Source organism: Callospermophilus lateralis, chromosome 1, assembly GCF_048772815.1.
Source record: "Callospermophilus lateralis isolate mCalLat2 chromosome 1, mCalLat2.hap1, whole genome shotgun sequence".
Classification (NCBI taxonomy): Eukaryota; Metazoa; Chordata; class Mammalia; order Rodentia; family Sciuridae; genus Callospermophilus; species Callospermophilus lateralis.
Window position 1 is genome coordinate 222,731,664 of NC_135305.1, and position 21,918 is coordinate 222,753,581.

General features: G+C 65.8%; 3 protein-coding genes across 5 annotated transcripts; 2 read left to right on the top strand and 1 right to left on the bottom strand.

Annotated features, from left to right (window-relative positions):
• The first annotated feature begins 8,659 nt into the window (after nucleotides 1-8,659).
• Nucleotides 8,660-14,496, top strand: Matk (megakaryocyte-associated tyrosine kinase). Of its 2 annotated transcripts, none has more exons than XM_076872226.2 (13): nucleotides 8,660-8,760; nucleotides 9,974-10,033; nucleotides 10,335-10,448; nucleotides 10,527-10,642; nucleotides 10,725-10,944; nucleotides 11,435-11,528; nucleotides 12,368-12,433; nucleotides 12,977-13,076; nucleotides 13,149-13,233; nucleotides 13,301-13,374; nucleotides 13,473-13,668; nucleotides 13,898-13,984; nucleotides 14,058-14,496. In XM_076872226.2, the coding sequence occupies exons 2-13, from the start codon at nucleotides 10,025-10,027 to the stop codon at nucleotides 14,295-14,297; spliced, it is 1,401 nt and encodes a 466-aa protein (XP_076728341.1). In that variant the 5' UTR covers nucleotides 8,660-8,760; nucleotides 9,974-10,024; the 3' UTR covers nucleotides 14,298-14,496. The 2 variants fall into 2 exon arrangements, with proteins under 2 accessions (XP_076728341.1, XP_076728347.1); XM_076872232.2 differs by having other exon boundaries at nucleotides 13,149-13,224.
• Nucleotides 14,497-17,522: 3,026 nt separating this feature from the next.
• Rax2 (retina and anterior neural fold homeobox 2) lies at nucleotides 17,523-18,346 on the top strand. Its single transcript, XM_076872248.2, has 2 exons — nucleotides 17,523-17,738; nucleotides 18,008-18,346. Exons 1-2 carry the CDS (start codon nucleotides 17,523-17,525, stop codon nucleotides 18,344-18,346), a joined length of 555 nt encoding a protein of 184 aa, XP_076728363.1.
• An 883-nt stretch (nucleotides 18,347-19,229) lies between these two features.
• On the bottom strand, nucleotides 19,230-21,595 carry Mrpl54 (mitochondrial ribosomal protein L54). Of its 2 annotated transcripts, none has more exons than XM_076851441.2 (3): nucleotides 21,171-21,595; nucleotides 20,344-20,509; nucleotides 19,230-20,253 (listed from the first exon to the last, which is right to left on the bottom strand). In XM_076851441.2, the coding sequence occupies exons 1-3, from the start codon at nucleotides 21,286-21,288 to the stop codon at nucleotides 20,121-20,123; spliced, it is 417 nt and encodes a 138-aa protein (XP_076707556.1). In that variant the 5' UTR covers nucleotides 21,289-21,595; the 3' UTR covers nucleotides 19,230-20,120. The 2 variants fall into 2 exon arrangements, with proteins under 2 accessions (XP_076707556.1, XP_076707565.2); XM_076851450.2 differs by lacking the exon at nucleotides 21,171-21,595 and adding an exon at nucleotides 20,929-21,162.
• Nucleotides 21,596-21,918: the final 323 nt, after the last annotated feature.

The following is a 21,918-nucleotide window of genomic DNA, read 5'->3' on the forward strand; positions in this document are numbered from 1 at the left end:
GCTCCTGGCCTGGTCCCTGCTGCAAGCCGAGGGCTGGGAGGCCCCAGGGCTTCCTGGGAGGGGCGGGCACGCGAGCTTGGCAAGATGGCTCTGCCCACACAGGACTTCCCCAGCTCTTCATCACTAACCTCAGAGGGTGGACAGGGTTCAGATGAGGAGACCTGGTCACAGTGGCAGGGAGCTGGGGAGGAAGGCGTGGGCAAGGCGGCAATGGCCCTGTGGGTGGGCAGTGGCGTGTGCACTGCACACAGACAGTGGTGGGCACAGAGGAGTGGGCAGGAGATCAGCCGGACCCCCTCTGGGCCCCACCAGGGAGAGGCGCCCACCTGGAGCTGGAGGCCCTGGAGAAGCAGAGCAGAGGACACAGGCCATGCGCTATCTGTCAGGCACTGGAAAGGGCTCAGACCTCCTGCGAAGGCAGGCCAGGCCACTCTGCTGTGCCCAGGGCCCTCCCCTCACGGGAACCCCTGCTGCAGGCACAAATGGCCTGGTCCTGGGGCAGGGCCTCCTTCAGCCCCCACCCTTGCCCTGTTCCCTCTGCTCCCGCCTCCTGCACAGGGTTCCACTCCCTCCCCACCCCGGGGTCTGCAGGCCATTCACCCAGCTTCCCAGGCTGACCTCCCCACCTCCTGGGGCCTGGCCCTCATGGCCAATGTGCCAGGAAAGCCTGTCACACCAATTCTCTCTCCAGCCTCAGCAACAGTCACTGCTTTAGCCCTGGGGGGCCCAGTGTGCTCAGGATAGAACTGCAGGTCCAAATAAAGACCCTCCCACCTGCCAACTGCCCCCCGGTCAGTCTGCTGCAGACCCACCACTCAGCCTGTCCTTGGAGGAGCCAAACAGACCTGCCCCAGGGCCTTGGCACATACTGGTACCCCTGCCTAATGAGCTCTCTCCTGGCTCCTGCTCCTCCCCTTCCCCAGGCCTCTGCTCCAGTGTCACCTCCTCAGAGAAGCCTCCCTGACCACCTGGACCTGCCACTAATCCTGTTCATTGTCATTACACTAGATATGACTGCAAGCAGGAGGCCTGGGTGGGACCTCATGGTCCCAGGTCCACACGGGAGTAGCTGAATAAATAACTGTTCAAGCCAACACCACGTCTCTGGGATGGGGATGGTGGCCGGTGGCCAGTGGCCAAGGGCAAGCCAAGGGCCGGCCGGCCTCTGGGAGCCGCTCCTCCACCCCCGCGGGCAGCCCTCCGCCCAAGCTCCCGCACGGGGCGCCTCCCGAGCCAGGAGCCGTCGCCGGTCGCCGTGGCTGGCACCCGTCCTGCAGAGGGAGAGTTAACCGGGACCCCCTGGCGACTCCCGGCGCGGCTCAGGCGGCGACAGCGAACCCAGCAGGGGCTAGCGCGGCGGGGTCCCGACGGAGGCGCCCGGAGCCTGGAGGCTGGCGCTGCGACCGCCCTTCCCGCCCCTGCCCTCGTCCCCCCGGGCGGGGACCCCACGGCGGGGCGCTGGGCGCATAGAGGCCGCGGCAGGAGCGCGCGGGAGGAGGCCAGGGCGCCGGGGCGAGGAGCGTCCGGGAGGGCGGGGGCGGCCGCGGTGCCGCGGGAGCGTTGCTAGGAGACGCGGCGAGTGGGCGGGGCCGGGAGAGAGGCGCGTCCGTGGCTCGAGCGCACGGTCACGTGGACGCGGAGAGGGAGCAGCGAAGACTCGCTGCGGCCGGGCCCCGGCAAGTCCACGCGAGCAGGGGCAAGGACGCAGGCTGCCCTGGGGAGAGCAGCCTGGGACCAGCTCCCGGCTGGCCCACGGGTGGCCCTCGTTGTGGAAGCACCTGTGTTGAGAGACTTGCACTCGCAGCTGCGCGATGTCCAACAGCGGAAAGGAGGAAGCGGCCCCAGGGGCCCTGCAGGGTGCTGGTCCTGCCTCGCACTGGAGTACGACCTAGCCTTGAAGAGGGAGGAGGTTCTGTCACACCCGCAGCTGGATGGACCCTCAGGCCGCTATGCCCAGTGGAATGAGCCAGCACCAAAGGACACACTGCAGGAGCCACCCACAGGACGTCCCCATCTGGCCAGATGCCTAGGGACAGGAAGTGGCATGGTGGGAGCCAGTCCCTGGGGAGGGGATGGAGCTAGTTTAGTGGAGACAGAGTTTCAGTTTGGGAAGGTGAGGAAGCTCTGGAGATGGCCGTCAGGGACGGCTGCACAGCCCTGTGACTGTGCTTAACGCCATTGAGCTATGACTTGGGCGCGGTGAAGACGGCCCATTTTCTATTTTGTCACAATTAAATTTTCCCAAGATATTGGGGTTTTCCTGTTAAAAAACTCTGAAAAATCTGAGAAATGGAAGAAAGGAAACACGTGGGTCAACCGCTGTGAAGCTCCCCTTCCCAGCAGCTGTCCTTCTCTGGATGCACGTCGGTGAGACGGTGACGCGTGGCCCTCCTCTTCACTGCCTCGGCGGCTGGCCTCCTGCCCACTGCCAGCTCTCCGCATCGGGACGTGGTTCTCCTGGAGATCCTTCACCTTCTTTGAAAATCACCAATTCAGCCCCTTGAAAGTGCGCCACGTGGTGGCATTTCAGGCACTCAGTGTGGTGCAGCCGTCACCACTGTCTAGTTCCAGAACCTTCCACCAACCAAAGGGAGGCCTCGTCCCCATGAGCACTCACTTTGTCCCCCCCACCCATGATCCACTTCCTGTCACTGGTCACATGCTGTGGCCTGTGTGTCCGGCTCTCCCTGAGCACCAGGTCCCCAGGTCCCTCCACACTGCAGCTGTCACCTGGCTCCTGCTCTGGTCAAGGTGTGTGTGGACCACACTGTGTCCACTGGCCCCCTGGTGGACACTGGGCTGGTCCCATCTTTTGGCTGCTGAGGTGTGACCAGGGCTGGGCACAGCCATCCCCTCCTGGGGGACAGCCACATCATTTCCAAGGCATAGGTCACGGTGGATCGGACTCTGCTAGGACGTCTAGAGGGACGGGCCGGACACGGGAGGCCCTCTGGGCTGATGAAGGGCCTTCCCGGCGCTCCTCCCTGGCCAGGCCCCCTCCTGGCTGGCCTGTGCTGGCCCTCCCTGTTGAGTGGCCCAGGCTGGCCACCGTTCCTGCCCTTGTCCCTTCACACATGTCCCCAGCACCTACACATGTCCTGGGCCGGCATGTGCCGACCACCCTTCTTTCGGCCATTGCAAACACTGCCCTCCTTGGGGAATGTCAAGAGCAGAAATCACCTCTGCACCAGGGAGGCAGGCCGGCCTCAGGGGCAGCTGGCCCTGAACACATAGTGGCAGGCGTGGACAGCTGCCCCTCCCCTGGCCTATGAAGCTGGAGAAGGCTGTTAGCCTGGCCCTGCAGGCTAGTGAGAACCCGTCAGCAGGACAGAAAAGGTCAGGCCAGGGACCCAGCAGGCAGAGGGCAGGGAGGGGGCCAGAGCTGGTACGCAGCACCGGCGCCATCCCCACGGCTTGGAGGCTGAGGCAGGAGGATGGCAAGGGCGAGGCCAGTCTCAGCTACTTAGCAAGGCTGTCAGCAATTCAGTGAGACCTGGTCCCTAAACAAAATGTAGAAAAGGGCTGAGGATGTGGCTCAGAGGTTAAGCATCCCTGGGCTCAATCCCCAAGACCAAAAATAATAATAATTATAAAAAGAAATAGAGGGACTGGGCTGCGCTCAGCGGAGAGCGCTCACCTCGTGTGCGAGGCCCTGGGTTCCATCCTCAGCACCACATACAAAGAAACAGGTGCAGTAAAGGTGTGCGTCCACCCACAACCAGATGTTAAGACAAAGCAATTCAGGGGGGATGGAAAAGCCTGAAAGAAGCTTGGACCTTTGAGAAATCTGGTGACCCAAGAGTCACTAGAAGGCTTGGGTGAAAGAGGAATTGTCACCAGAAGTAAAAAGAAAGACAAAGAGGAAGAGGAGCCCGGAGGCGGGCAGGCAGCGCTGCGGGAGGAGGGCAGGACGCTGGTGAGGAGGCTGCCCCCCGAAGCTGGAGGAGGATGCAGGCCAACGACACTGCCCGCCCCCTTGGCTGGGACCTGCTCTCTGCACACTGTCACCTTCGGAAAAACCTGGACCCGGAAGGTTGCACATTCCCCGAACAAAGGAGCCAACCCAGACGCATGGAGGCTGGGCCCAGGGAACAGCGGTCAGCTCCGGGCGCTCAGAAGCCAGGGGCCAGGAGTCCAGCTGCAGAATGTCATTCTGCCAGGGAGGCCGGAGGCCGGAGGCCAGAGCAAGTCAGACCCACAAAACCAAAGCGAAGGCTAACTCCAGGGAGATGGGGAGCCCATCGGCAGACCGGGTCCCCCGTGTGCAGGCCGCGGGGGGGGGGGGGCTGCTCACGGGACAGAAGAAGCACAGAAACGCGTGCCCAGGAGGGTGGCAGGTGACTCCCAGGAAGCAGAGTGTCCCCGAGAGCTAGATGCTGACCTCCAGGAACAGGGACGACGCCCGGCCAATCCATCAAGAGACGGTAAAAGGCTCTCCTTGGCGACTTGGGGACATGGCAGGGAAACCCGGGCGGCGGGTGCTGCCCCCTGGGCCTCGGCAGCCCCAGTGTCCCACGCGGGAAAGGGAAGGAGGCGAGGCACCGAGGACACGCGAAGACCACCCAAACCCAAATGTCCACGCCCACGGTCGTAGGCCCGCGCCCGGGCTGGCCTCTGTGGCTTCCGCAGCAGCAGCAGAAACGGGGCCCACCCCAGAGGCCACGGGGCCTGTGCAGAGCCTGCTGACCGCCTTAGAGGCTGGGGCTCGGGACAGGGTGGGGGCCAGACAGCCTGGACAGGGCCTTGGCCGACGGGCCTCTCCTGCGCTTCCTCCTCCGCCTTCACTCTGGAGGGCCTGGACACAGAAGCCCAGGGCGCTCGTCCAGGTGCATGCTTCCCGTGCAGGGGACGCCCCAGGAGGGTCATTCTGGCCTGGACAACAGAGGGTGCCAAAGGGCAGGGAGGGTCTTTGGAGAAGGTGGACATTGGGGAATGTCAAAGAGCAGAAATCGCCTCTACTGAGAGCAGCCCTCGGACAGGCCAGCAGGGACGCGGGGGGAGGTGGAAAGCACGTGCCAAGGCCCTGGGGCTGGGTGTCTGGGGGCTGCAGAGGAACAGGGAGGCGGGAGCAGAGGGTGAGGGACCCAGAGAGGCTGAGGGGCCGCGGGGGCAGTGGGGAGAGGCAGCGGCTCCAGTCCCCACCCATGGCTGGTGGAAACATCGCGTCCAGTCTGTCCCCACCGTGAGGAGGACGGGCTCCAGGTGGACAGCAGCCTCCCCACCGAGACCCCGGAGGGGTTTCCCAAAAGCCCTCAGCCAGCACGTGGAGAAGGGCCCGGCTTCCCCGGGGGCCGCAGGCCAGGGGGGCACTTTTCCTGGAAAGAGCCAACGCCCCCCAGTCCCCTGGCAGGAGCTAAATTTAAAGGGCTGTTAACTGGGGCAGCCGGTCTCCCTGCTCCGCTGAAGGCGGCCGCCAGCGGCTGGTGTGTGTCCCACGCCACCCCCTGCGTCCTGTCAAGAGCATCCCCAAGCCTCGGTTTCCCATCTTCAAACTGGGCACTCGGACGGACGCCCGCCTCACTGGAGACCGGGCGGCTCATTCCCCCCTTCCAGCGCCCTCCGTGGCCACCCCCCTGCCCCCGCGCACCCGGAGCAAGACCAGGAAGGACAGCAGGGGGGTCGGCTGCACTCCATGGCCTCTGCAGCAGGGACGGGAGGGCGGAGGTTGGCATGTCCCATGGGCCACAGAGCTTGGGTCTGGCCCTCTGGGGCTGCGCAGCCTGAGCGCTTGGAAAGGAGGAGGCCAGAGCTCCTTCCTCCCTCCTCCTTGGCCTCTGGTGTAAAGACTACATTTCCCAACTTCCCTTTCTCCACCAGCTGGGATCAATCAACAGATCTGGGATTTTCAAGGAGGAGTCCTTAAAACGGAGGAAGTACACCCTTCTCTGCCCCTTCCTGCTTCCTGTTGACTGGAATGTAGTTGCAATGGCTGGAACTTGAGCAGCTGTATTAGATCAAGAGGTGGGACAAGAGAGTTCGGGGCTGGGGATGTGGCTCAAGAGGTAACACGCTCGCCTGGCATGTGCAGGGCACTGGGTTCGATCCTCAGCACCACATAAAATAAAATAAAGATGTTGTGTCCACCGAAAACTAAAAAATAAATACTAAAAAATTCACTCTCTCTCTCTCTCTAAAAAAAAAAAAAAAAAAAAAAGAGGTGGGAATTTGGTGCCGTCTTGCTCTCCTGTCATCCCAACAACTCTGGAGGCTGAGGCAGGAAGATCGGAAGTTCAAGGCCAGCCTGGACAAGTAAGCAAGATCCAGCCTCAAGATAAGAAGTAAAAAGAGCTGTGGTATAGCTCCTTGGAAGAGCACTCCTGGGTTCAATCCCCAGTACCAAAAAACGGACGATGACAAGACAGCAGCAGTCTGAGTCCCTGACACCACCTGAATTGGCTCTCAGTAGAGATCCATTTTTTTTATATTTATTTCTAAGTTGTGGTTGGACACAATACCTTTAATTATTTTTAATTTTTTTTTCGTCCTAGATGGACACAAAACCCTCATTTTATTTATTTGTAGGTGGTGCTGGGAACTGGACCCAGGGCCTCAGGTGTGCTGGGCAACTGCTCTGCCCCAAGCCCCAGCCTGGCCCAGTGCGGGTCCACTTCTAATTCCAGCATCTAGAAGGTCGGTTCCATCCCAGCTGCCAGCCCTGGCCCCACCGATGCCTCGGGCAAAGGGCCTGCCAGGCGGCTCCTGGCTCCTGTGTCCACTGACGGGGGGCTCCTCGAAGTCCAGTGGAGAGGACTAGATACGGTGCCCTCCCCCGCAGCCCGGCCCTGCCTGCCCCCAGCCCCCACTCTCCCCCTGCCTACAGCTGGCCGCTGGGACACGGGGGCAGGGTCACCAGCCTGCACCAGGGCTCAGAATGCCTGACCTGGGGCCAACAGGTGTCACCAAGGACAGGATGCGGTGGGCGGGAGCTGGGGAGCAGGGACCAGGAGGCCTGTGGGGTGGGCAGCCCCACTACGCTCCCAGCCCCGCTAGAGGGGATGGCTGAGTCCTTGCAGGGGGCCGGGGGTTGGAAGAGTGGGTTCTGGGAGCCCCTCCCGCTGAAGCAACCTGTCCTGTGGTTCTGACCCGGATAAAGCAGGAGTGCGACAGGTCCGAGTCAGGGCCAGCGGGGCCAGTGCCACACCTCGGGGGAACTGTCCGCTCGGTCCGTCCTCCTCTGGCTCAGCCTTTGGTTCCTCTGATCCTCCCTCAGGATGGGAGAAGGATCCCGGGGTCCTGGGGGGACAGTTGGTGCTTCTCCAACACAGAGGCTGCTGAGTTGCCCCTCCCCACCCTCCTCCTGTGTCCCTGGTGTGTCCAGGAGATGGTCACAGTGGGGGCCTAGGACGGCACCCTCAAACAGCACCAGCCTGGAGCCAGGCAGGCAGAGCGGGTCGCAGGGGCTGGTGGGGACTTCCCGGCACAGTGGGGCTTCCGCTGCGGTTACTGACAGCTCTATTTCAGGCAAGAGATGGGGGTTGTCATGTGGGGCGCTCTTGGCCCCTGTCCCTCGGATGACAGCTGCAGGGTCCCCAGCCCTTCCCAGGAGCCCTACCCTGGGCCATCCCACGCCAGCTCTGGGAGCTGTGGGTGCTGAGCTGTGGACCCCGGGCCCCTCATGGAGGCCCCTCTGCAGACTCCACTGCCCACAGTTCAAGGCCACCAGAGGGCTGTCCCCACCCTCTCTGCCCACCGTTTCCTCTTTTGCTTGGGGGGTCTGTCCACAGGGACCCCTTGGACAGATTCTGTAACATAACCATGAGGCGACTGGCAGGGAGTGGTCCTCCCACCTGGGGGACCCCAGCGGGTGCTGCGCCTTCTCCTTCCCGGGCTCTGAGCCAGACCCTGTCTCTTGGGGTAATGAGATCAGACAGGAGCACGGGGTGCCTGGACACGGGGTCTGCGAGCTCAGAAACCCTGAGCTGTGGGCGCTGCCCCCAGGCCCAGGGCAGTGGCCACCAGAGGAGGGCAAACTGTCCTGGGAGGTGGCGGCTCAGCCTGCCTGCAGGGGGTGGCCAGAGGAGGGAGGCAGCGCCCCTCCCGCCTCCGCAGGTCCTTCTGTGGCCGCCAAGAGGCTTCCAGGTGTTGTCTTTGGTCGCCCCAGTTTCCCCCCGCAGGTTGCCCATGATGGTGACGTTATGGAGCTGGTGGAAATTTTTACTGCTTTTGCTTTTGTTCGTGTTTTCTGGCGCCAGGCACTAACAGCCCTCCGCGGAGGGTGCTGAAGTGAGGCTGAGGGAGCTGAAACTGCAGGGTGGGACGCGTCCCTGGGTCCTGGGGCTCTGCGGCTTGCTTACCTCCCCAGATGGGCAGCTCATGATTCCCCAACCCCAGAGCGCGTGCACGCGTGCGTGCAGCCCCTGCTCCCCGCTCTGCGACTCCACTTCCCGGGGTGGGTGACGGCGCGTGCTCTTGGGCGCCAGGTCAGGACTCGTCGTGGACCCCAAGTGCGCCCCGGGACCCCGCCCCGACCGCGCGGGAGGCGCAGGGGACCTGGAGGGCGCGGCGGGGAGGGGCCGGCGGCGGCGGCGGCGGCGCGCGAGCAGACCGCAGTGCGGCCGGCGCTAGGACCCGCGGGGGCTCCCAGGCCGCGGCGCCTCCCGTTACCCCCACCCCCTGGCCGTCCTTCCCCCCTAAAAATGAGGAAACCGAATAACTTGCTCCAAGTTGTGGTACCCGATCCGCCCCGGGGTGCGCAGCCGGCTTGCGGGGGCCCTCCTGGGGGCGGGCGCAGGGCGCAGCCCGGGGGCGCCCCCTGAGCAGGTGAGCGCGTCCGCGGGGATGGGCAGGAGGGACCCCGCGGCGGGTGGGGACCCCGCGGGCTCTGGAAGGGGGCCCCCGGGCCGCACAGGAGGGGCCGGGGTGCGCGCGAGTGCGCGCGTCCCGGCGCGAGGCGCGTACGCGGCTGGGGCGGGGGTGGGCAGCGGATCCCGGCGGGCGCGGCGGGGCATGTCTCTGGGTGCGGCGTGCGCAGCTACGAGCCCGGGTGCGTATCGGCGCGTCCACGTGGAGGGCTGTGCGCGTGTGGCCGGGATGCGTGTGCACGGCCCTGCGTGGGGCTCTGCGCGCCCGGGTGGCCCAGCGTCTGGCGCCCAGGTGTTGGCTGTGTGTGTGAGTTGGGGGCGGGGGACAGGTGCACAGCTCCGGGTGGCGAGTGTCTGTCCGCGTATACACACGCGTGCGCGAGGGTGCGCACCTGTCTCTACGTGGACCGGCGCCCTGGCCCCTGGGAAGGAGCCCTTGGGCTCTAGTGCTTATGTGTAGCCCACGAGTGTGCTGGCCAGTCCCGGGGCTGCAGAGCTTGTGGGGGACAGGCCCGAGGAGCTGGGATCGCACACCTCAACCTCCCTAATGCTCGGCCACCTGCAGCAGGGGACGTGGGAAGGCAGGGGTACCTCCAGCCTAACGGCAATGAGGGACTTTGACGTGTCTGTCCAGGGCTGGGGCAGGGGACCCTGCTCCTCCAGCAGGGCTGCACAGCCTCCTCTGGCCCAGCTCCACCTCAGGGTCAAAGGTTCTTGGTAATGACCTTGACTCATCCCCCTTCCCCTCCCTGCCCCTGCCCACTGCCAGAAAAGAGGAAGGAGTAGGCGCGGTCAGGTGGCACCAAGCTCCCTACACATTGTGCTGGCTGCTGGCCTGAGCCGGGCGGTCCTCCCATACTGCCTGTGACCACTGCTCTCCGCCTTTCCCGGGCCTCGGTTTCCCTCTGGGGGAAATGGCTGGACGAACCTCCGTGGTCTCCAGGCTGGCATTGTATGGCTGTGACTCGACCAAGGAGCCTCCCCGGGTAAAGATCACTTCCCCAGAGGGGACTGAGGCGCGTGCCTGGGTCTGACCCGGGATGCCTTGAGAGGCCATCTGTGCCTCCCGGCTGCGCCCCACCTGGCCTGGACTGCAAGTGACAGGGACTGGACCCTGGGGCCCAAGCCTACCTGGAACCGGGCCTTGGAGCTTGACTCTGCCCCCTCCCCAGGTGAGCTCTCGCCTTTTGGGGGCCTGGCACCCCCCACCCATCACAGTCAGGATGCCGACCGTGAGTATCCCAGCGCCTGTGCCTCTGTCCCCAGCCCTTCCTCAGCTCCGTCCACACCCCTGCAGGAGGTCCACAGCCTCGACCCTCGCCCCAGCGCCTTCCCTGCCTTCGGTCCAGGGTCCCTTCTGTGACTCCAACGTTTCTCAGCCCTCTCGCCCTCCCCTCTGCTTCCCCACGCTGCTTCGGTTTTGAGTCCCTCAACTCCCTGTCCCTCCCAATTTCCATCTCCTTCCCCTCCTGTCCTCCCCCCCCCTCCCCACGGCGCCCTCACGTTCTTCCGCCCGCTCCTGCTCCCACCCAGAGGCGCTGGGCCCCGGGCACTCAGTGCATCACCAAGTGCGAGCACACGCGCCCCAAGCCGGGGGAGCTGGCCTTCCGCAAGGGCGACATGGTCACCATCCTGGAGGCCTGCGAGGTGAGTGCGGCGGGGCACCTGCGCGCGCGGGGCTGGGACTCCCCAGGACCAGGCGCCCACCCCGCCCCTCCCCCGCAGAACAAGAGCTGGTACCGCGCCAAGCACCACGCCAGCGGCCAGGAGGGGCTGCTGGCGGCCGGCGCGCTGCGGGAGCGCGAGGCCCTCTCGGCGGACCCCAAGCTCAGCCTCATGCCGTGAGTGGGCGTGGGCGGCGGGCGGGCCCGGGGCGGGGAGCAGGCCAGCTGGACCCCAGCTGTGCTGCAACGCCCGCCGCAGGTGGTTCCACGGGAAGATCTCGGGCCAGGAGGCGGTGCAGCAGCTGCAGCCCCCCGAGGACGGGCTGTTCCTGGTGCGCGAGTCGGCGCGGCACCCCGGCGACTACGTGCTGTGCGTGAGCTTCGGCCGCGACGTCATCCACTACCGCGTGCTGCACCGCGACGGTCACCTCACCATCGATGAGGCCGTCTGCTTCTGCAATCTCATGGACATGGTGGAGGTGCCCTGGGGGATCAGGACTGGGCCCCACAGAGGGACCCCAGGGCTCCCTCCAGGTCTGGGCAGCTGGGCAGACAAGGGACCTTCAAAGTGTCATCATCCCCAATACAGAGGTGCAGGGCAGGCCCCGAGGAGGCTCCAAGGCCTCCTCCCATCCCTGGCGGACTGGGCAGTGTGAGCTCCAGGGTGGGATTTTCCTCAGTGCAAAGATGGAGGGCTGGTCCCCAAGGACCACCAGGGGGCCGAGCCACCCTGGTTCTACCTCTGAGGACGAGGTGGCTTCTCTGGGGAGCCCCAGGAACCTCCAAACTGGCGTCAATCCAGGGCCCCCAGAATCCACCCTGCATCTTTTCCGGTTCTCATGAAACCTGCCAACTTTGCCATTCGACCTGAACCCCTCTGGCCCCCTAGCTCCGGCCCACCCCACCCAGAGACCACCCTGAAGGGTGGGCGCAGGGCCAGGCTCATGGCCACCCCTGCCATTTCTGCAGCACTACAGCAAGGACAAGGGTGCCATCTGCACAAAGTTGGTGAGGCCCAAGAGGAAGCAGGGCACCCGGTCTGCGGAGGAGGAGCTGGCCAAGGGTAGGTGGGCACAGGCCTGCCTGGCACTTCGTGAGCCCGGGCAGCAGGACGCGGGCTGCACACACCTCCTGGCGCGTCCTTGTGCCAAGCGCTATGGAACAGAAGGCACTTGGGTGGCCTGGGGCAGGGAGTACCACAGACACAGGTTAGCCCCGTGTTGAGCTCATGCCGTGTCCCTGTAACCCACCATGTCACCTGAGCCGGAAACCTGGGCCTAGCTTGGTCCAGCCCGCCTGCACACTCCCTCTGAGGCCGGGTCCTTCCACAGCTCTGCCACCCTCCAGCCTGGTGCCCGAGTGGCCAGTGTGCCCTTGGAAGCACTGGACTCTCCCTGGCTAAGCATGGCACTGGGTGGGGACAAGCACTGACTTGGAGCTTGGGGGGCTGGAGGAGGAACAGATGGCTTCAGACCCAGCCTCTGGCAGGGCGCAGAGTAGAGGAGCACGTGGAGGCCAGAGTCCTGGAAGGTTCCAGAACATTTATGGGTCTCCATGTTTATTGTGTGCTTTGCTCTGTGTGTTCCTGGTGGTCAGAGGTAAAGGAGGGTGAAGGGACGCCCATGGGGCATTTGGAAGGACAAAAAGGGTGGCCCCAACCTCTGAGACCGAGGGGTTTCCTGGCACTGCCTCTGGGCGCCACAGGGAGTCCCCAGGGCCAAGCTGGGTGTGTGGGTCTGAGGGGAGCACCCAGCTTAGGTCACTGGTCCCGAGCCTGGGGAGTCGTGGGCACAACTATGGGCACTGCCAGGAAGGGGGCTGCAGGAGCGAGTGTCCCCGAGTGGTGCCAGGTGGACCCCATGGGTGGGGCCGTGCCACCCCTGACCTGGCCTTCCCCTGCAGCCGGCTGGCTCCTGGACCTGCAGCACCTGACACTGGGGGCGCTGATTGGAGAGGGAGAGTTTGGAGGTGAGGGCGGAGCTGGAGGTAGGCGGGTGGGGTGGAGGCTTGGGAGTCCCCTTCACCACCTCGCAGGACAGGTGCGCTTGCCGTAGGCCTGTTTCCCTCTGCCACGCGCTCCAAGGCCCCTTAGCTCCAGCTCGGCCTCTGGGCATTATGCCGCTGCCTGGAGTCGTCCTGGCCGAGGGCAGGGTCTCCACCTCCTCTGTAAGGGCCAGAGTGGGACGTCTGGCTTTGTGGCCAGGTGGTCACTGTCCCACTACGGAGCCCCCATCCTTGGAGCCCTGAGAGCATGCTGAGTGCTCTGGTGCAGGGACCGAGTGCAGGTGACCGTCGCCTGCCATGAGCCCAGGGCCTCATCAGTCCAGAGGACCAGCTTTGGCCCCGGGGTGCAGCCCGAACCCCTGCTCCGGGGGTCTCTGGCCCTGGTCTGCAGCCTGCAGGGCCACGGGCTGGCCCCTGCAGCTGTGTTGGGTGCCTGGGGGCGGGGGGCGCGGGTCTGTCTGTTCCCATCACTGGTGGCCTCCTGACCTCTGTGCCCACCACGCCCAGCTGTCCTGCAGGGCGAGTACCTGGGGCAGAAGGTGGCCGTGAAGAACATCAAGTGCGACGTCACAGCCCAGGCCTTCCTGGACGAGACCGCGGTCATGACGTGAGTCCCGGGCTGGGGCGGGAGGGGGCGGGCGCGGGGCGGGGCGGCCGGCTCTCACGCCTCCCCCCCCAGGAAGCTGCAGCACAAGAACCTGGTGCGGCTCCTGGGCGTGATCCTGCACCAGGGGCTCTACATCGTCATGGAGCACGTGAGCAAGGTGCGGCCCGGGCGGGCGCAGGGGGCGGGGCCGCGCAGCCTGGAGCCGACCTCTCTCCACCCCGCAGGGCAACCTGGTGAACTTCCTCCGCACCCGCGGCCGGGCCCTGGTGAACAACGCCCAGCTCCTGCAGTTCTCTCTGTGTGTGGGGCTCCTGGTGGGGAGGTGGGCTCCCCCTTGCAGGGGAAACTGAGGCAGGGAGGGCGGGCCTGTTCTAAGGCTCTGGGCGCCCCTCCCAGGCATGTGGCAGAGGGCATGGAGTACCTGGAGAGCAAGAAGCTGGTGCACCGAGACCTGGCCGCCCGCAACATCCTCGTCTCGGAGGACCTGGTGGCCAAGGTCAGTGACTTCGGCCTGGCCAAAGCTGAGCGGAAGGGGCTGGACTCAAGCCGGCTGCCTGTCAAGTGGACAGCGCCCGAGGCTCTCAAACATGGGGTGAGCCCCTTCAGAACTGGGAGTTTCAGCGTCCCACACAGTAGGCATGGAGGCCTATGGTCTTTCCTTTTAGTCTGCCCTCTGCCTCAGTTTCCCCACCTCTGAAGTGGGCACGGGCTTTTCTGGATGGGGGGACCCTGCAGGAGGGGCCAGCCCTGGAGGGCTTCCTGGAGGAAGAGGAGGCCGCAGGAGCCCTGGGCCCCACTCATCCTGCTCTTGGGCCCCACAGAAGTTCTCCAGCAAGTCGGACGTCTGGAGTTTTGGGGTGCTGCTGTGGGAGGTCTTCTCATACGGACGGGCTCCATACCCCAAGATGGTGAGCAGGGCCTCCTGAGGATGGGGCAGGGACTGCCCTGCCCTGCCCGCGCTCACGTGCCCCTTGTCCCCAGTCGCTGAAGGAGGTGTCCGAGGCCGTGGAGAAGGGCTACCGCATGGAGCCCCCCGAGGGCTGCCCTGGGCCCGTGCACGCCCTCATGGGCAGCTGCTGGGAGGCAGAGCCCTCCCGCCGGCCACCCTTCCGCAAGGTGGCAGAGAAGCTGACCCGGGAGCTACGCAGTATGGGGACCTCGGCCACCGTGGGGGCACAGGACGCTGACGTGTCCACTCCGCCCCGAAGCCAGGAGCCGTGACCCCACCCGGCAGGGCCAAGGGCCCCAGAGGACCAAGAGAGCAGCAGGGAGCACGGGGCGGGGACCGGCCAGGCCCAGGGAAGGCCAGGCCACCAGCGGCCCTCTGGGCCCCAGGGTAGGGCCAGCATGGGCCGGGCAGCGTGGACACTTGGACCCGGGAGCAGAGGACCACAGCTCTATAAAGACCAGCTCCAAGGCCTGTGGGTGTTCGTGTGTCTGTGACTGGCACCTCCTAGGGATCCGCGCCTGGGGACCCCCGTGGACTTCCCTGGTTGCCGCTGTGTCCCACTGAACCCGCTGTCCCCCGATGGTGGTCCAGGGACTGGACCCAGAGGTTGTCACCTGCAGCACCCTAATGGTCCACATGGGGCCCCTTCACTGCCCATTCAGGACCCATCCAGCTGGGTCCCCCCTGCACACCTCCATGGGGACAGTGCCCAGGGGCTCCAGGTTGGGCCTATCAGCAGGTGTCCCCACTGGGGTCCCTCACGAATGGAGCACCCAGAGGCCAGGGACAGCCCCAGCTCCACGGCCCCTCAGGGTCTATGTCTCCTGCCCCCTGCCGCTGCCCCCTGCCACTGTCCCCGACGGCCCCACCCGAGCCAAGGAGAGGGCTCTGCTGTGGCCTCACCCCCTCTGGGAGGTCCTGGGAAGCCCATCCTCCTCTGCGTCCCCCCCAGGCGCCCCAATGCTGCAGGAGCTTGGGCCAGGAAGCCGGTCAGCACCGGGCAGCGAGGCCCATGGGGCGGGCTGCTCCCCCGGGCACAGAGCTGAGCTGGCCCAGCCCCTACCTCCAGGGCCAGCTTCCTGCCTCCCCCAGCTCTGCTCCCATCACGATGGTCGCAGTCCTGCCACTCGCCCCACCCCCCATCACTGGGCAGGCCCTCCCAGGCACAGGGCACCCCATAGCCCCGGGGCCACACTGCCCTTGGACAAAAGCAGGCCAGATGTCCAGGGCCTAGCACTCCAGCCGGTGCCTGGGCACACACCTGGGGACGGTTGGCCACACCACCCCTCCTTGCCACACCCATCTGTGTGACCGGGACAGGGACTTCTCTAGGTGGGACTTCAGTGCTCACACTCGAAGTCCTGGGCAGACGGGCCAGCTGTCCCCTCTGCCCGGCCAGGCTCTTTCCCGGGGGCGTGAGGACCCTGGAGGGAACGGCAGGGAGCATGGGGCGGGAGGGCTAGTGAGGGGCGGGCACCCCAGGGCGGGCACACAGCGGGTGTTCCTCGGTGGCTCCCTGCTGACTTCCACAGTCGGCCAGTGACGGGGACACTGAGGAGGCAGGTCAGGCTGTGGCCCTCAGGCGGGCTTCGGTTGCTGCAGGAGAGCGCTGGACGGGAGGCGGAGGCTGACCGGCCCTGGCCAGCAAGACCACGGCCAGGCTAGGTGTGCAAGGCCTCGCTGTGGGGGGGCAATGGGCGCCAGCCTGTCCCCTCCAGGGCACAAAAACTCCTGGGGACACAACCCTGGGGCCCCTGGACTCCAGCCGCCTCCCAGTGCTGACCCCAGTGGAGTCCCACGCAGCTGTCCCAAGGCCTGGCTGACCTCCTGCATGGCTCCTGAAGTCTGTCCACTCTGGCCACCAGTGCCCGAGGGGTTTAGCAGCTCCTCCTGGGAAATGGGAGGCAGGAGGCTGGGAGGCCGCTAGCCAGCTGGAGGGCCACCTGTCCCTTGCCGCCGCCCCTAATCCCCCTCTAAGCTGACAGCGTCTGGAGTGCGGCTCCACCCATGGGTCCCCGCAGGCCCCTGCTGTGCGCCCCTGGGCCCGAGAGCGGCGGGATCCTGGGTGGAGGTGCGGGGCGGCGGGGCCCTCTTGTGCCCACTGCAGCTGACTGCTGGGCAGCCCTGCTCAGGCCTCCTGCCCCCCACGCCCTCCCAAACCGCGGGGGCCTCTGCCTTTACAGCCGGGCTTGGCGGCGGCGGTTGTGGCCATAGCTGTGTCCCTGCGAGGCCCCTCCTCTGTCCGCTGTGTCCCCCTCCCTCCCAGAGGGGTCTTGGCCTCACTTGGACCCATCCCCCTCACTGCATTCGATGAGCCTCTCGTGGGTCCCCCATGCCCCCGAGTCCAGGCCGCCAGGCACCCTGCATCTGGGCTGCCCCTCACCCCACGTCCAGCTCCTCCCAAATGCTCTGCCCCAGAAACGCCCTCGGCTCCTCCTGCCCCTTCCAGCCGGCCTCACCCCAGGGCCTCCGGCCTCTCCCCACGGGGCTGGGTCTGCTTCCTCCTGGTCCCCATCTTGCCCACGTGGACATCTGTGGGCCCTCTGCTGTACAACCGCCCACAGCCCCCAGCGCCCTCCTCGCTGCAGAGCTGTCCCCAGAGCGAGCACCTCACCACCCCACACCCCGGCCTCTTCCCTGAAGTGGCCCCGGGGGAGCTTCTTGAGGCTCCAAAGCTGGACACCTCGTTTTTGCTTGCCGGCTGCCCGCTGCCCACTGGATGCCCCTGCGTGGCCGTACCTGGGACACACTGAGTGCTCCGTACAAGCTCGCTGCATGCGCAGTGAGCACAGGAAGAGTGACCTCCTGCACACCTAAGACCCAACCAGAATGACCCTTCCTGCTCCCTGGCCGGCATCCAGAGGACCCCTACAACGGCCCTCACCTCGCTTCCCTCATCTGACACTGAATCTGCCAGCTGTCCCTGCTGGCCCCCATCGATGGCCGCAGCGCCTGCCCCCAGGGTCCCCGCTTGGCCTTTGCTGTGCACTGTCTGCTCCACCCTGAGACCCCATTTTACAGCCAGGGAAGCTGAGGCCGGAGGGGCCTGGACGTCCCACGGGGCGGGGTGGAGGCAAGCCTGGGAGCCCGGCCCCCAGTGCTGCCTCCCTGGAGGCTGGGGACACTGGCACCCGCGGGGGGGGGGGCGCCTCAATTAATCGGCTCCGACTAATCCTCCCTCCCCTGGGCTCAGCAGATGCCGGGCCGCCGGCTGGTGGAGAGTAGCCAGCCTGGGCAGGCGGCACAGGTGGAGGACTCGGGCCTGAGGGACACCACCCCAGGGTCCTCCCACACAGAGCCAGGGAGAGGGGACCGGGGAGGAGCGGCAGGAGCAGACGCTGCAGCAGTCGGGGCGGGCAGGTGGGAGATGACCCCAGAAAGACGGGGTGCAGGGCAGAGGCTGAGGTGCAGGTGGGCTCCCCTGCCTTCCCAGGGACAGTTCCTCCCACTATCTCACCACACTCTGTCCTGCTGTCCTCCAGGCCAGGTGAGAAGCCATGTTTCTGAGCCTGGGAGAGGGGCCGGGGCCTGAGGGTGGGGGCCTGGGGCCAGGCGAGGAGGCCCCCAAGAAGAAGCACCGCAGGAACCGCACGACCTTTACCACGTACCAGCTGCACCAGCTGGAGCGGGCCTTCGAGGCCTCCCACTACCCGGACGTGTACAGTCGCGAGGAGCTGGCGGCCAAGGTGCACCTGCCCGAGGTGCGTGTGCAGGTGAGGCCCCAACCCGGGCATGGGGCTTCCTTGTGGAGGCCGGGCGCCAGGCCTCGAGGAGTGGGTGGGAGGCAGGAGGTGGGCGGCAGGGGAGCCCCAGAGGCCTGAGTGCCCAGGGAGGAGGCCGGGCCCACGCTGGAGGCAGGGACCCCTCAATCCAGAATCTCGGAGCAGCACAGCAGAGCCACTGGCAGTGGCGGGCGGCCCTCAGGGGCCTGGGGAGGGGGAGACCAGGGCCGAGCTCACAGTAGCACCCCACCACTCCCCAGGTCTGGTTCCAGAACCGCAGGGCCAAGTGGCGCCGCCAGGAGCGCCTGGAGTCAGGCTCAGGAGCGGTGGCAGCCCCGAGGCTCCCAGAGGCCCCCACACTGCCACTTGCCCGCCCCCCGGCCCTGCCGCTGCCCCTGGAGCCCTGGCTGGGCCCCGGCCCCCAGGCAGGGCCAGGCCTCCCCCGTGTCCTGGGCTCAGTCCCAGGGCTACAGGCCTCCCTGGGGCCACACGCCTTCCCTCCTACCTTGGCGGACGGCTTCACCCTGGAGGAGGCGTCCCTGCGGCTGCTGGCCAAGGAGCACGCACAGGCCCTGGACAGAGCCTGGCCACCGGCCTGAGACGGGCCTGGTGACAGCAGCCAGACAGACCAAGCCGTCTCCGTGAGCAAGACCTTGATGGGCTGCTGGGAACCCTGCCCTGTGCCCCCACCCTCCCCACCCCACAGCCAGGTGACACCCAGCAGGGGGGCCTGAGGACCTGCAGACCCAGGCAGGGGCCCTGCCCTGCGAGCATCTCGGCCTCTCAGCCCATGTGTCCAGTGGGCAAGGTGCTGGGCGCCAGGTTCCTGAAGTGTTTGCCCAGCCCTTCCCCCACAGGGCCCCAGAGTGACAAGAAGTGACAAACAGCATCAGCCTCCTGTCACCTTTACCCTGCCGGTAGCCCTCCCGCCACCAGTCCTGGGAGGCAGGCTCCACTATCAGCCCCTTAAGGGAGGAGGCCCAGAGAGGGGCGGCCAGTTTTCTGAGGCAGCACAGCCAGCAGGGCTGGAGCTGGTGGGGGCAGTGCCCTCCAGGGAGGCTCAGGGACCCACGCAAGCAAGGGTGGCTGACGCTGGGTGCTGCTATCAGCTCCTGCTCCCTCCACACGGGGGAAAGGCGAAGCAGACGTCCCCACAGCCCATGGCCCACACCTGGACAGCCCTCTGACCTCCCAGATCAGGGCGAGGCACCATGGAGGTGCACCCGGGGGCTGGGCGCAGGGGGAGAAGAGGCCACAGGCCCAGGTTGACACCCAGAGTACCCACATGCCCACCCCACCCTCCACCCCTCACCCCTCACCCCTCCCGCTAGCCCTGCCCTCCGCCACCCAGCCACCTCCAGACACACCATGGGTCCCAGACTGGAGACAGCGGGAGGCAGACGCAAAATATTAAAAACACAACTGCACTAAAACATGGAATGTGAGATGGTGGTAAGTGCTGGTGAGAAAGACCAGGGTGACTGGTTGTGCAGCAACTTTAATGGGGAGTCCTGGGGAGGTGGCAGGGAGCAGCTGGGGAGTTATCTGGGAGAAGAGCAGTCTAGGCAGAGGGCAGAGGTTGCAAAGGCCCTGGGGCAGGAAAAGCCTGGTGTCTTACAGGCTCAGCAGAGGATGAAGGGGTTAAAGGAGGTGACCAGGCAGGGTGGTCAGGGCACAGTGGCCACTGTAACTCTGGCTTTTACTTGGAGTGCTGCGGAGAACCGCCAGACTCTTGCAGGGTCCAATCTGTAGCCAGAGGGGCCCGCAGGGGAGCCCCCTGCTGCCTGTCACTGGACACCCTCCTCCAATCTGGTGGGCTTGGGTCTTGCTCCTAGGCCCTCCTCACAGCTGGGCTGGGCGAGAGGATGCAGGGACCGGGCTGCCCACCAGGCTCATGATGCAGCTGGGGAGGGCCAGGCGGGAGGCTGAGCCTGGGCTTCAGTGGGAGGGAGGGAGGACCAGGCCTTTGAGCTCAACTGACTGCCCTGAGCAGTCCCCTCGCCCAGCTCCACTTGCTGAGTGTGTGTGTCGGGGGTGCTGGCCAGGAGACCTGAGGCTAGCGGGGCAAAGATCCAGGGACGGACAAGACACAGGTCTTTGTCTTGAAGCACCTGAATCCAGCCCTGCCTGAAGCCCGACACCTGCACCTGGGCTTCTCAGTTCCTGAAGCTCAAAGGCTCTCTCCGGCTCCCAACAGCTCCGGGCAGGTTTGAGGCCCTGGCAGAGGCTTCGTGAGGACAGCCTCCCTTCCTAGGTTTGGGGCCGAGGCCTCTGGACAAGGCCAGGAACTCCAGCAGCCCACTGAGGCCTGGGAAGGGGAGGGAAGGCGGGCGCCTGCGGGGTGGGGCAGGTCCAGCCGCCTGGGCCCGCTCACTACAGCTTCCTGCTCTTGCTCAGCCGGTTGTGGCGCCAGATGTTGAGCTTCCGCAGCAGCCGCCAGTACTCCCGCGTCTCGGGGTCCAGCTCCTCCAGCTTCTTCGGGGGGCCCACGTTCACCTGGAACAGCCTGGGGGCGGGGCGGGGCGGGGCTCAGGTCCGGGCCAGTGGCCGGGCGTGACCCTCAGGCCTCGGCGGGGCCCAGGCGGGGCCCACTCACCACTCGGGGTACTCGGCGTCCGGCTTCAGGGCCACGTCCTGGCCGGCCTTGTAGATGTTGACGCCCATGGCGTGCGTGGCGAGCCGCACGGGGTCGGTGCACACTTCCGGGTCCTTCAGGGCCTCGCCGACCACACTGCCCTTCCCGCCCTTGGCGCCCTTGGCGACTGGGGAGCAGGGGAGAGTCAGGCCAGCCCAGCTCCCCCTCCAAGGCCCTGGGGCTCTCCTACGTTCCCGATCGCGGGGACCCGGGTAGGCGAGCCGAGGGTGGCCTCATCCCCCCTCGGGTCCGGCTGTGACCCGGTTCACCGCGCGGAGGTCTCCCTCCACGGGCCCTCACACTGGCCCGCGTCCTCCTTTCCCAGAGGTCAGGCAAGGCTGTACCCCGGCACAACCTAATAACTAACAGGGAATTCGGTACTCAGATGGGCCACATATCTTTCTCCGACTCCCGGAGGCGGCTCGTGCCAAGGCTCACAGCCGCTTGGAAGCAGAAATAAGAGGAGAACCCTCGCTCCCGCCTCCCCCGACCAGCCCCGATCTCCCGCGCCTGCGCATTGAAACGCGTCCGCGGCTGAACGCACACCCTGCCAAGCGCGGCGAGGTTTCTGCCGGCGGCTGCGCACAGAGCGCAGTCGCATCCGCAGGTGTCCACTAGACGCGCGCCGGCGCTCCGAGTGGCCCCAAATAGCGCCTGCGCACACAGCCAGTGCTCTGTCTCTGCACCTGCGCAGACACTCTAGACCCAACTCCCCAACTGGCGCCTGCGCGCCGCCAATTCCCCGCGTGTCCACCGTCCTTATCTTGATCCCTGATACCCCGGCTCACTCGGTTTCTTGGCGTAATTCCGAACCAAGAGTCTTCCAGGATAGGGGGAGTCTAGGATCTCCCGGGTCCCCCAGCCGGCCCAGGCCCGAGTAGCCCCGAAGAGGCGTCTGGCCGCCATGACGTAGGTCGAATGCTTGCGCGCGCTCGTTTCCGGGAGACGTGGGCCCGCAGGCCGCGGGGACTCCTGGGAAGTGTGGTCTTGCCGGCCGCGGGCAAGCCTTCTGCCCACCGTGACTTTGGTGACGGTCCCAGTTCGAGCGTGACGTGATATTCAGCGGACATTTCACTAACCTCTGGCCCTTCTTCAGATACTTATTTACTTAAGATACCTCACCTTACGTATTCCTGGCTGGGTCCAATAAGCAGTGCTTTGAAAGCCGAAAAGAAAGAAAAGCCCCCTCTTCCAGCGCATCCTTGGCATATCCTGGACCTATTGCTAAATCCTTACCCGCCGTGAGGAGGTGGGCACCACTGTCCTGCTCGGCAGGCAGAGTTCCGAGGCCGACCCGCGGCCGGGAGGCCACTCGCCCCGCCTACTCTGAGCCCAACCGGAAGTGCGTCTTGACAAGACTCACTCCTCTCCAGTATTCTCAGCCCCACTTCTTTCCCACGTGCCATCCCAGCCGTAAGAGGCACGCCGTAATCTCATTTTGCGGAGAAAGGGCCAGCCTGGGCTCCCTCTGAGAGACTGGAGGGTCGGGATTCGAACTCGTGACTCTACACCCGTCGCAGCTCTGGCGCCCCCGTG

Excerpts from the sequence above, each read along its gene's own strand:
- Mrpl54 (XM_076851441.2), bottom strand. The coding sequence starts at position 21,288 with ATGGCGGCCAGACGCCTCTTCGGGGCTACTCGGGCCTGGGCCGGCTGG. Across the intron at positions 20,510-21,170 it reads GAATTACGCCAAGAAACCGA|TCGCCAAGGGCGCCAAGGGC; the intron begins GTGAGCCGGGGT and ends CCTGCTCCCCAG. Across the intron at positions 20,254-20,343 it reads GACGCCGAGTACCCCGAGTG|GCTGTTCCAGGTGAACGTGG; the intron begins GTGAGTGGGCCC and ends CCCCGCCCCCAG.
- Rax2 (XM_076872248.2), top strand. The coding sequence starts at position 17,523 with ATGTTTCTGAGCCTGGGAGAGGGGCCGGGGCCTGAGGGTGGGGGCCTG. Across the intron at positions 17,739-18,007 it reads TGCCCGAGGTGCGTGTGCAG|GTCTGGTTCCAGAACCGCAG; the intron begins GTGAGGCCCCAA and ends ACCACTCCCCAG.
- Matk (XM_076872226.2), top strand. Across the intron at positions 10,945-11,434 it reads ATCTCATGGACATGGTGGAG|CACTACAGCAAGGACAAGGG; the intron begins GTGCCCTGGGGG and ends CCATTTCTGCAG. Across the intron at positions 13,669-13,897 it reads CCGAGGCTCTCAAACATGGG|AAGTTCTCCAGCAAGTCGGA; the intron begins GTGAGCCCCTTC and ends TGGGCCCCACAG.